The 12,420-nt window shown below is 35.0% G+C and overlaps 1 protein-coding gene across 2 annotated transcripts in view; it reads left to right on the forward strand.

Moving 5' to 3' along the window:
* DHX29 (DExH-box helicase 29) overlaps positions 1 to 12,420 on the forward strand; it is a 46,267-nt gene that overhangs the window by 31,411 nt on the left and 2,436 nt on the right. Inside the window, exons 13-25 of one of the 2 annotated variants that reach the window (XM_040453168.1) lie at positions 59 to 235; positions 872 to 1,012; positions 2,304 to 2,448; positions 2,585 to 2,702; positions 3,311 to 3,395; positions 5,111 to 5,199; positions 6,072 to 6,200; positions 6,289 to 6,364; positions 7,102 to 7,326; positions 8,384 to 8,520; positions 8,925 to 9,018; positions 10,671 to 10,973; positions 11,892 to 12,023. In XM_040453168.1, coding sequence (XP_040309102.1) covers positions 59 to 235; positions 872 to 1,012; positions 2,304 to 2,448; positions 2,585 to 2,702; positions 3,311 to 3,395; positions 5,111 to 5,199; positions 6,072 to 6,200; positions 6,289 to 6,364; positions 7,102 to 7,326; positions 8,384 to 8,520; positions 8,925 to 9,018; positions 10,671 to 10,973; positions 11,892 to 12,023 — 1,851 coding nt within the window. The remainder of the gene's footprint in view (positions 1 to 58; positions 236 to 871; positions 1,013 to 2,303; positions 2,449 to 2,584; positions 2,703 to 3,310; positions 3,396 to 5,110; positions 5,200 to 6,071; positions 6,201 to 6,288; positions 6,365 to 7,101; positions 7,327 to 8,383; positions 8,521 to 8,924; positions 9,019 to 10,670; positions 10,974 to 11,891; positions 12,024 to 12,420) is intronic. The other variant, XM_040453175.1, reaches the window with a different exon arrangement.

Genomic DNA, 12,420 nt, shown 5'->3' on the forward strand with positions numbered 1-12,420 from the left:
TTTAGCCTCTTAGTAGCCCTTATGTATGATTCAGTTTTTTTGTTCCATTTTATACTAGGTTCATGAAAGAAGCGTCCAGTCAGACTTCTTACTAATTATCTTGAAGGAAATTTTACAGAAACGCTCTGATCTACACTTGATTCTAATGAGTGCCACTGTAGACAGTGAAAAGTTTTCCACGTATTTCACACACTGCCCTATTCTTAGAATTTCAGGAAGAAGCTATCCTGTGGAGGTAAGTTTTCTTTAAAACACCTATATGAACAGAAACTACATTCCTACCAGGGAGTTTCACCAGAAGACAGGCTCTAGTCATCTGAGCCCATACCTATTCCTACAGTACTGCAGGTCAAGAGAGAACTTGGAGATGGCTCAGGAATCAGATAGCTAGTGCTGCCTGGATTGAGGGTGGGGAGGCTGGAAGGGACAATTCTGCTGAAAGATACACCTGAGAAGTACAGAACGTAAAACACACTTCTGCGTCCAAACCATTATATCCAGATTGAAGGTGGCAGTAAGGAACTCCTTTTTCACCCAACTCTCAAATTTAGGCTTGTTTTTGAAGCTTCCTTTCTGCTTATTCTATTAATGTTTGTTCTTTGGGTTCAGCTCATAAAGACTGCTCTTTTAACCAGTTTTCACAAATAAAAAATATACACCATAATGTAATTTGTCCAGAGACTTCTAGGGACAAACTCATCTATATCAACAAAGTTTTCCATTCCCAAATAATGCAGAAAGAAGCTTTTCTCATAATATTCTAAATTAACATTTGGTAACATTCAAAAGACAATGATCCCATTGTTCTCTTTAAAATGGTATTTACCGAAATGGATTTGAATTTACCATTCATATACCTTAATCTATGTAGGTTTTTCATCTTGAAGATATAATAGAAGAAACAGGATTTGTACTGGAGAAAGACTCAGAATATTGTCAGAAATTTCTGGAGGAGGAAGAAGAAATAACCATTAATGTTACAAGCAAAGCAGGGGGAATAAAAAAGTACCAGGTAAAAAGAAAACATTTTCAAAGACATCTGATAGTGATATCCAAAGTATAACATTCCATGAGAGGTTTAAAATCATATGGCTGGCACAGTGAATTCAAGTATAATTTGGGAGAAGAGGAAGAGATAGGATTTTGAGCAAAATTTAAAATAATCTTCAGTCTTTGGTTTACGGTATTTTATCTTCTTTCACTATTTTGGCCCTATAGATACCCGTAAAAAAATCAAGGAGCATGTAAATAAGAGGCAACCTTTACTGCTTCAGAGCAGTGATCACTTATTTAGGAGTAAATTTGTAATGATTTTCTGTATTTTATCTGAACATCTTACGTGTTGAGGGTGGGGCAGGCCCAAAGTTGAGATCGATCCTTGCCATTGGTTCTCTCAGCAGCTGTCCTGGTACAAGCCAACCCGAGCTATATAGAGAAGCTATCTAGGGCAAGCACAGTTCTTCCTAGATAGTTTCAGTGACATGTTTGTTTTTAGAGCTGTCATAAAACATTAGCCTGCATTTTAGCCAGTGTTACTATATCCAGTATTTTTATTGTATCCACAATATTTCATGCTTATATCCAATCTGATGGAAACACAAAGTTACTTTGTCTTCTAGTTAAGCAGATAAATCAAGGAAGCAAAAACTAAAATCTTTCCCTAAAACTCCAGAGTTAGAAATTAGAAACTAAAGACTTCAGAAAATTAAAGGTATTTCAAAAGAGGTGACTGGACTTTAGCAACCGAAGTAGAATCTAATAGGAATGAGGCAGGTATAAACTACTTATTAAAGTTATGACCTCTCTTGACCTGCTTCTTAGTTGCCACAGAACAGTGCATACACTGTTCTGTTTTTCTTCAATTCTTCAATTTAGTATGTACATGAAAAGATAAAAAGTTCTGCTGTACTTAAGGATGTTGAATGAAATTAAACGTGAAATATAAAAAAAAATTAAGTTTATTTTGAGAGAGAGAAAGAGAAACATTGTGAGTGGGGGAGGGGCAGAGAGAGAGAATCTCAAGCAGGCTATGCACTGTCAGCACAGAGCCCGACTTGGAGCTTGATCTCACAGACCATGAGATGATGATCTGAGCCGAAACGAAGTCAGACACTTAATCGACTGTGCCACCCAGGCATCCCATGAGATGTGAAAATTTTTAATACTTTTTAATACTTACTAAAAATTGTACCTTTGCTGTATTTTAACAAAATAATAATAAGAAGTGCAGATTTGCATCCTTCCTTGTCTTATAAAAATATTTAATATTTTTGTTCACCATTTTCTGATTGTGTTTCTTTTAGGAATATATACCAGTTCAGACTGGATCAAGTGCTGATTTAAATCCATTTTACCAAAAGTATAGTAGCCGCACTCAGCATGCTATTCTCTACATGAATCCTCATAAAATCAACCTTGATCTCATTTTGGAACTTCTTATATATTTAGGTATGTATCTTTTACTAATCTGACTCTATTTGTTTTGATAAAACTTTTCTAACTGGAAACATTTTATTAACATGTTATATGCTATTCCTTACCTTTTTTCTTATGTTGAATATTGTTATCTTTTAAAAAATTTCAGACAGAAGTCCCCAATTCAGAAATGTTGAAGGAGCAGTGTTGATCTTTTTACCAGGCCTCGCTCATATTCAACAGCTGTATGATCTCCTGTCAACTGACAGAAGATTTTTTTCTGAACGGTAACCACAGATCTTCATTATATTCCAAGTAGTTTTAAAATTAAAAAGTGTTTTGTATATTAAAACTCTTAGAATTCTCAGTCTTTTTACCTTTAATTAAAATTGTCTAAAGTGAAGTAAGGTTTTTAACATTTCTATTATAGCATTAAATGTACTAAAAATTTTAGGTATGCTTTCTGCTTTTGTTCTGTATCTTTAATTCATTAAACAGAGGGAATCCTGGGTTCAGAATAAGATAGTGACTCACCTCCCCAACCCACTGGATAGTGCAAAACCCCTACAGAGTGCAACTTATCATTCAGATATAGGTATTCAGCTGTTTACTGTATCTGTTTTGATACAGCTTATTACTGCTATCATGGTTATCACTGCAGTATCCAAGCATATTTTGAAAATTCTTTAAACCTTATATTCCATATAAATTCATATTATTTTCTCTTTGATGAATGTATGTGGTTTCATTGTACCATTCTCAGAACTTAGGTGTTTAAATTTTTTCATAATAAAAAATTTTTTAAATTGCTTTCTATTTGCAAATAAATTTTGTTATTCTTTGCAGTGTCTTCTAAAGAGAAACTCTTGCTAAGAACTATGATTTTAACTTTCAGATATAAAGTGATAGCTCTGCATTCTATTCTTTCAACTCAAGACCAAGCTGCAGCATTCACACTTCCTCCTCCTGGAGTCAGGAAGGTAAAATTCAGTACAGCAAATTTATGTGTGATCTGTTGAATATTTCATGAAAATGTAATTAAGTGTCTCACAGTTCATGGCAGACTCCAGATGCTCACTAGCTTAACATACTGAGAAAGTGAACCCAATACTTAAGTATTTGAAAATTTATAGTATACATTATTAAAGGGACAAGACTTTTAGGGGAATGACAGTTGAAAAACATGGCATCACTTTCGCTTGTGGGAAGAAAAATCACTACTTTTCCCATCCTTTTCATGAAAGATGTTGGATGTCAGGAGCTATTTGAATCCTGTACAGATTCATTGTTGTTCTACATGTATTCATCCTTGATTATTTTTTTAATGCATAGACCATTAGGTTAGGAAATAGTCTCAGTATTTTCATTGTCTCCTCTGTTGAGGATTCTGAATGAAGAGATACTTGGTAGACAGTTTCTCAGATTTAGAAGGGGATAAAGGGTACCATGTAAGAACTGTAGGGAATACTAGAGCTCCCAGAAAGCCTGGACTGCAGTGCAGGAGCCTGGATTCTGAGGCTGTTCTGATCTGTAACATTTTTAGCTTCCCTCAAAGATTTGGTTTAAAGAAAAGAGTTCAACCTCTTAAAAAAAAAAAGATTAGATGCTACTGAGGTAGAATGAGCACCTAGGTCCCATCTAAGTCTGAGAACCCAGTATTATTTCCTAGGTCAAATGAATAAGAGAAACAAGCATTCACTATCAAAATACAGAGTTGATATAGAGCAATATACATTGAATATTTGATGCGGAATTCCCAAAATGTTTTCTCCAAGAATACAGAAGGGAAAATGCAAAAAGTGCACCATTCAGTCATCACCATTAACAATTTTAGAACGAGAGGGGCAACTGGGTGGCTCATTTGGTTAAGTGTCCTACTCTTGGTTTTCTGCTCAGGTCATGATCTCGCCGTTTGTGAGTTCAAGCCCTGTGTCAGGCTCCACCTGACAGTGCAGGAACTGCTTAGGATTCTCTCTCTCCCTCTTTTTCTGCTCCTTCCCTGCTTGCTCAATCTCTCAAAAATAAATACATAATAAAAATAATTTTAAAACTAGAATTGGATCTAACATGGGATGTGGTCACAGGGATATAAGCCAAGGCAGCAACCCACTTCTCACTGATGTACTATTTTTTCTCCAATAATTTGGAGTGATTGTGCATAGCGGTCTCTATTCTCTGACCCAATTTCCCAGCTACTTAACATCATTTTTAAGATGACTGACTAGAATTAGGGGAATGGTATTTTTGTTGGAATAAAAATCTGTAACTTTAGAGGCACCTGGGTGGCTCAGTCAGTTAAGCGTCCGACTTCGGCTCAGGTCATGATTTCGAGGTCCGTGAGTTCAAGCCCCGCGTCGGGCTCTGGGCTGACAGCTCAGAGCCTGGAGCCTGTTTCAGATTCTGTGTCTCCCTCTCTCTCTGACCCTCCCCCGTTCATGCTCTGTCTCTCCCTGTCTCAAAAATAAATAAACATTAAAAAATTTAAAAAAAAAATCTGTAACTTTAATTGGCAAGCTGAAGTGATGAAACTAATTATAACAAGTTAAAATTACACAGTAACAGCAAGTAGGTGATGGATTTTTATAACTAATGTTGAGATTCACTTTTTAAAATGCATCACCTCAAACTAAAGTTTAAATAATGGCACATTGCTGGAAGTTGTTACCTAATGTTTTGGCTTTTTCTTTATTTTCAGATTGTTTTAGCAACAAATATTGCAGAGACAGGTATCACTATTCCAGATGTTGTATTTGTAATTGACACTGGAAGAACAAAAGAAAATAAGTAAGTTTGAAAAGGGTTTGGGGCTCTTGAATTCTTAGGAGAAATCTCAGAATCATATAGGGAAAATCCCAATGTCCTAATTCTACCCACAGCCTCAGAGAAACTATGGGAAACTTTCCAATACCCAAGAGTATCATGCCATGTGCTTTCCTATAAATAATGCCAGTGTTCTGCTTCTTGCAGAAAACTGCTCTCCAAGAAAATTTTCAGAACATAATTTTTTGTAAATTTGTTTGCAAAACAGCTTTACAGAAACAATAATTATTTGTGAGGTTATAACAGTGTGAGTTTTGGAATCAAAGTTGGATTTAAATCTCAGATCTGTAATCTTTACCAAGTAATAATACCATTAAATATAATCATCAGTTCCCTCATTTGTAAATGGGGAGCATGAATATTTTTCATAATTGAATGTACCTGTTATAATAACTGGCACTTAACAGATAACCTTACCTGAATCTTCAGATTCAGATTACTGCTTTTTAAACATTTTAATGTTTGTATTGCAAAAACAGAGAAGACCACCTTAGTAGTCTATTGTAATCCATATATACACTGTCCCTGTATTAGGAAAATTCAGCAATATTTGGCAATATTTGACTACCTAGAAGCAGTGGTCAGATTAATTTGGAAAAGGGCAAGTTAAACAAGTTTTTTCCTTGTGCCAGAGTTTTTAATTTGATAGTATGAGATTTAGTTTGCAGTGTTTGCTAAATTATTTAAATATGAAACATGATTTGGAAAATATTGGTCCACAATTATGATAGACTATTTTAAGCTGTCTTCAGTGTAATTTTAAGAGTCACATATTTCCAGCTTTTTCAGATTTTAAGTCCTTGATCTAAATATTCTCTCCTAAAACTTTCCTTTAGGTACCATGAAAGCAGTCAGATGAGTTCTTTGGTTGAGACATTTGTCAGTAAAGCAAGTGCTCTGCAGCGCCAGGGCAGAGCTGGGAGGGTCAGAGATGGCTTCTGCTTCCGAATGTACACAAGAGAAAGGTACAACATAGCACTGGAAATTGAAAAACAAATGATTATAGTGTGGCATTTCTGATAATATGTAAAGTGTTTAATACTTACTTTTCAGATTTGAAGGTTTTATGGACTATTCTGTCCCTGAAATTTTGCGTGTGCCTCTGGAGGAGTTATGTCTTCATATTATGGTAATTCTAAAGGAACTCAGGTGTTAACGTTTTCATTCTTTGCCCCTTTCTAAAAAAAAAAAAAAGATGTAAACTTCCCCTCCCCTAGATTTCCAAGTATCTTATTTACTTTTTAGTAAATCCCCCTCCCCCATTTTCTTTATAAGTAAACAAACCCACTGTGCTTTAATTCTACCAGAGACACTCATATTTTGTAGACTAAAATACAGTCTCAGTACCTAGACCATTAGTTGTCAACTGGGGGCAGTATTGCTCACCAGGGGATAAGTGGCAATGTTTTCTGACATTTTTGGTTGGCAGAACTGGGAGGAGAGGGAGGCCATGCTATATGGGCATCTAGTAGGTAGAAGCCAGGGAACTGCTAAACATTCTATAGTGCACAGCACAGTCATTTAAAGAATTATATGGCCCCAAATAACAACACTGTGGAGACTGAGAAACCCCGATATTGACCAAGGGCTTCCTAGTCTGAAAGATCTATAATATCCTTCAGTTCTTAACATTTTGACTTCACAAAAATCAGGAATGAAGAAACTAAAATACAGATTAGAAGATCTTGTCCTCATGCCAGCCCTTAACACATACACAGTTTCTCACACACTTGGGATTATAAAAGGATAGCCTTCCTCAGACATTTATCCTCTTTGCTCAAAATTTTACCTAAAGTTATTTCCAATGTGACCATCTCTTTGGTCAGTTCTAACAACATACTGATTGATTGCTTTTTCAATTTGCAGAAATGCAGTCTTGGTTCTCCTGAAGATTTCCTTGCTAAAGCTTTAGATCCTCCTCAGCTTCAAGTGATCAGCAATGCCATGAATTTACTCCGAAAGATTGGAGCATGTGAACTAAATGAGCCTACACTGACTCCATTGGGCCAGCACCTTGCAGCCCTGCCTGTGAATGTCAAGATTGGCAAGATGCTTATTTTTGGTGCCATATTTGGCTGCCTTGACCCAGTGGTAAAACAAATGATGATCTTGCTTCTTCACTTTAACTATCATTTTGACTGGGGAATTACTAAGTTTGGAAGCAATTCTTAACTTTTAAGTTGATTTTTTTTTTTAATTAATAGAATATCAGTACTAGCATTAAAACCAGGAGGTCTGAATGCTTGATGAGAATTTTTGAATATTTATTTTTAAGATCATAGATATTAATCCATGTACTTAAGTATGCTGGAGGTACTATTTTGTAAATGGGTTTGGCTTTTGCTACCAAAAATCACACTTGAAGTATTTATTTGAGTACATAGTAGATGATTCTTAAGGAGCTTTGAATCCCACAGATTTTTTTAAGTAGAATCAAAAACTTTCTCCTTCTCTGTTTCTGGATTATCTCTCTGAGCCAGCAATTACCAGCAGTTCAGTTTTACCTAATTATCTCAGAATTAACCAACTTTGTGCCTCTTTCTGAATCTCTGAGCTCATATGCCTGCTATTCCATTTCAACTTTACAGTTTCATCAGGCTGTGGCCTTTTCTGGGACTACAAATCAATGCTGTTTAAAAACAGAATGAAGACAGTGTAACGTACTCTAGTCTGTTTCTCTACTATTAGAAATACTCACCAGAATTGTGTTGAGCCCAAAAAATAACCTCTGTCATGATAATTAATTTGAAAAGCTGCAACGGTAAGAAATGGGTCATTATACACTCCAAATTATTTTTGAACTATTTAAAGAGCCTTGCAGGCATAGAAATATAGTAGGCCAAAAGTCCAGATATAACTGTGTGACAGACTGTGAATCACTATACACACATACAGGTTTTTATCTCCGATTCTGGTGATGTGACCTCTTTATAAATATGGTATAAAAGTGATATATTTTTTAAATTACATAAAATGAAGTCCAAAGTAATGAATTAAAATTGAATGGTAGCTACTGTAGAACACCATAAGGGTACTAAAGAAACATGCAACTTGAAAGTGGGATTATTTTATGATTTGCTTACTTTTACAAATCAGTCTTCTGTGTATACCTCCTTAATGATAAATTTTTTTGGTTATTTATGGATAGGCAACACTAGCTGCGGTGATGACAGAGAAGTCTCCTTTTACTACACCAATTGGTCGAAAAGATGAGGCAGATCTTGCAAAATCATCTTTGGCTATGGCTGATTCAGACCACCTGACGATCTACAATGCATACCTAGGGTAAAGAAATAATCTAGGTGTTGTCAGTAAATCGATGACCTGAGGCTGTTTACTTTAAAAAATTTATCTTTGACTTTCATTAAAAAGATACATCTAAGATTTACACTTATTTTTAGTTACTTCATCTGTCAAGGTATATTTTTATAATCCTTTCTAAATAAGAACAATGTACTTTGTATTATTGTATCTATATTACCTCATATTTGAAGTTAATAATTTACTATTATACATAAAAAAAACAGTATTGCCAAATTCTTATATTCAATTAGTAGCTCCTACAACAATCAAGACCCCTCCTCTTTTTAAATGATTGTACTTTAATTAAAGCTTACTTTGGTTAGTACCTCTGAAAGAGACAGTTTGAAAAGAAAACATGTTGAACTTTGGTCATTTTATTTATCTAGATGGAAGAAGGCCCGGCAAGAAGGAGGCTATCGTTCTGAAATTGTGTATTGCCGGAGGAATTTTCTTAATAGAACATCACTGTTAACCCTAGAAGTAAGTTGTAATACAGCTTTGTAATTCAGGGTTTTTTGGTTGACTGATAGGCTTATTTTAGGAAAATGCCTACAACAGTGCTTGACATATAGTATGGATTTAATTTACTGCATTCATCTATAATTTTTTGTTTTGTTGTTCCTTCCAACAGGTAACTTTTATGTATTACACAGTGATTTAAAATAGTGTTTAACAATTATAATGTAATAATCATAAAATGTTCCAAGGCTTGGAATCTTTTTTCCTAAGAACCCTGATTCCTTCTCGTGAGATTCTCGTTTATTTTCCTAAATATTAGCCAGCTACTTAGTTGCAGTGTAGGATGATAGTTATGGAAAGGCATCATACCCTGTGATTGACAGGGTGTATAAAGCAGGTGTATAAAGCTGCTCTTGGGATGGGAAACCTGACAGCTGTGCCCATCACTCAGGCTTTGACTACTGTTGAGGACCAGAATTATTTCTTGGAAGACAGAGTATAGACATGTAGTTAAAATATAAAGACAAGTGACTGCAAAAAGCAGGGCTCCTCCTCAAACACTTAATTTTCATGGTGCTTAAGAAATGGTGTTCATTATACCATTTAAGCGACTACAGGTTTTACTACAGACACACTATAAAAGAATTCAGAAAATAATGTATCTCACAGAATTCCTCTATTCTCATATTTTAAAGGGTTGAATATTTTATTCTCCTATAACTTAACCCATTATTTTCTGTGCTTCAAAATAATGGCTGGAATAAGAGCAGAGACATCCCTAAGTGGAATGAATTTTGTCCTTCACAAAAGGATAAAGGGATAAACTGAAGAACAGCTGCCTCTGGGCTCACTGGGATTCAAGATGTGGAGAGCTAACACTCCTATGTCTCCACTCCACCCCACTTCCTTCCAACCTCCCAAGTTGCCTCTCAGCTCCTTCCTTCTGTGAGCCTTTTCTTCACCTTCCCTGGGCTGCATGGTTTTCCATCTCTTCACCTACCCTGTGGTGTTAAGGCAGCTGTTTGTCTTTTTCTCACCTGGAATCAAAGTCTCTTAAGCCCCAAATCAGAAACCCAAAGGAAATCCTAAATGTAAATGTCACCTTTTAATTGCTTATAGCCAGTTTACTTTGACAAATGCTTATCCTTCCTATAGGATTTAAGCTAATGGGCACTTGGTTACTAAACCTAGATAAAGGTTAAATGAAATTGCCATTGTTAGAATTAAGGTGAGACTGCCAGAGCAAATGTATTGGCAAATGAGCAAATGAGCAAAGTATTGGCAATCCAGGATCAAGATTCCTCTCCAATTCTTCTTCATTATTTGTTCTGTGTGATCATCCTCATTGAGTAAAATTGTGCAGTTACCACTAAAGTAAATATATTGAACGCAAATGTGCTCAGACACATTTTTATTGCTCTGCTATTTTAGACATTATGTTTTATGACATCTAAAGTCTGGGAGTAGTGGAAATAGATAACTCTTCAATCCTTGATTTGCCAGTACAATTTTTTTTTCCTCCCTCATTTGATTTGGGCTGTAGGGAACTAAATAATAATTCGGTATCCTATCAATTTTGATAGGAAACAGCAATATATATTAAAGGGGTATTTGTCACTTTTTCTTTTTTACTCAATTCTGATCTTATCTCTTTTCAACATAAACCAATCTAGGATGTAAAGCAGGAGTTAATAAAGTTGGTTAAGGCAGCAGGATTTTCATCATCCACAGCATCTAATGACTGGGAAGGAAACAGAGCCTCACACACACTGTCCTTCCAAGAAATTGCCCTTCTTAAAGCTGTATTGGCTGCTGGACTATATGACAACGTGGGAAAGATCATCTATACAAAATCAGTTGATGTTACAGAAAAATTGGCTTGTATTGTGGAGACAGCCCAAGGCAAAGCTCAAGTACATCCCTCCTCAGTAAATCGAGATTTGCAAACTTATGGATGGCTCTTATACCAAGAGAAGGTAAAATGCTCATTCTTAATGCCACGATTCAGGGTATTCTAGAAGTCAGTCATAACAAGTTAGGATGCCCCAACAAGTTATGTTTTTTTGGTTATCAAACTGAGTTTATACATATTGATTTCAAATATGTACAAAAATATAGTTTTTCATCAAAAAAGCCCTATTTCTTTCACTTAATGAAAGAAAAATATTAAAACTTCTACTCTGACCATTATCTTTCTTACTTGAAATAAGACCATTATAGCAAATAGATATTGTTTAATAATGTATCTATTCCCTAAGATTTCACCAAAAGGTGCTCTCTCAAAAGGGAACAAAGACCTGTTTTATGTGCATTCCAAATAACCATATGGGATAATATAGAACAATATATGCTATAGCAACAGTTTGAGTCACAATGTAACCCAAGATAAGTTAACAGCAAATATTTATAGATTACAGTTAAAACAGTCTTGTAAGTCATAGCTTGCTAAAATAACAAGGATTCATAATTTCAAGGAGTGGCTCCCAAAACTTACATGTAGAGCATGAGAAATTACTAAAGGCCATAGCTAAACACTGGTCTAGAAACTAGACACTTTAAAACAATATCATTTTTGAGCTCATTATTTTGAGCTCATTAACAGCATTGGCATTATAAAATTGTTCATAGTTTCATTTATGTTCAAGAAATATAATTCACCCTTACAATTCATGTTTTAAAATGCCTTTCGATAGTATAAATGCACCAATGGTGAATGTGATTATTATAAAATTGGCAAGTTATGCACACAACAGAATGTAAAGGTAGCTTTACGAAATTTATGATATAAATTTTATAATAGTAAATTATAGAAAAATGCTTACATGGAACATAAATGAACTTCTTACATTTTTAGACTGTGAAGTTTTTTTTTTTCTCTCTTTATTCCTGTGCAGGTAAGGTATACCCGAGTATATTTGAGGGAAACTACCCTAATAACCCCTTTTCCAGTTTTACTTTTTGGTGGTGATATAGAAGTTCAACACCGGGAACGTCTTCTTTCTGTTGATGGCTGGATCTATTTTCAGGTACATGCTACAACTGATCTCATAACATTAAAATTTTCTTGTAGTACTTGCAGTACTACTGAGGTGGATTTTTTAAATTTTATTGGAGTTTGCATAATTTCTGCCTACAATTTGACTTAGAGTGGAAGACCTTATTTTATCTTGCCTACATTTAAATCTGTTACAATACGTTCAATCTGTTAAATATGAAAATCAACTCTATTGCTATTACAGATGGCATTTACTACCAGTAAAAATAATTTGCCATGTGCTGTGTACTTCAATAGTTTACATGGATTATCCCAAACTTAATACCCTAATAACCTTGTTCATTAACTTCAGTAGTTTCCTTTCTATACATGAGGCACTTAAGTTCAGTGAGAAGTTTATATAACTTTTCTTAGATTAAATGGATTGT

This window comes from Herpailurus yagouaroundi, unplaced genomic scaffold, assembly GCF_014898765.1.
Source record: "Herpailurus yagouaroundi ecotype Mexico unplaced genomic scaffold, PumYag 29, whole genome shotgun sequence".
Classification (NCBI taxonomy): Eukaryota; Metazoa; Chordata; class Mammalia; order Carnivora; family Felidae; genus Herpailurus; species Herpailurus yagouaroundi.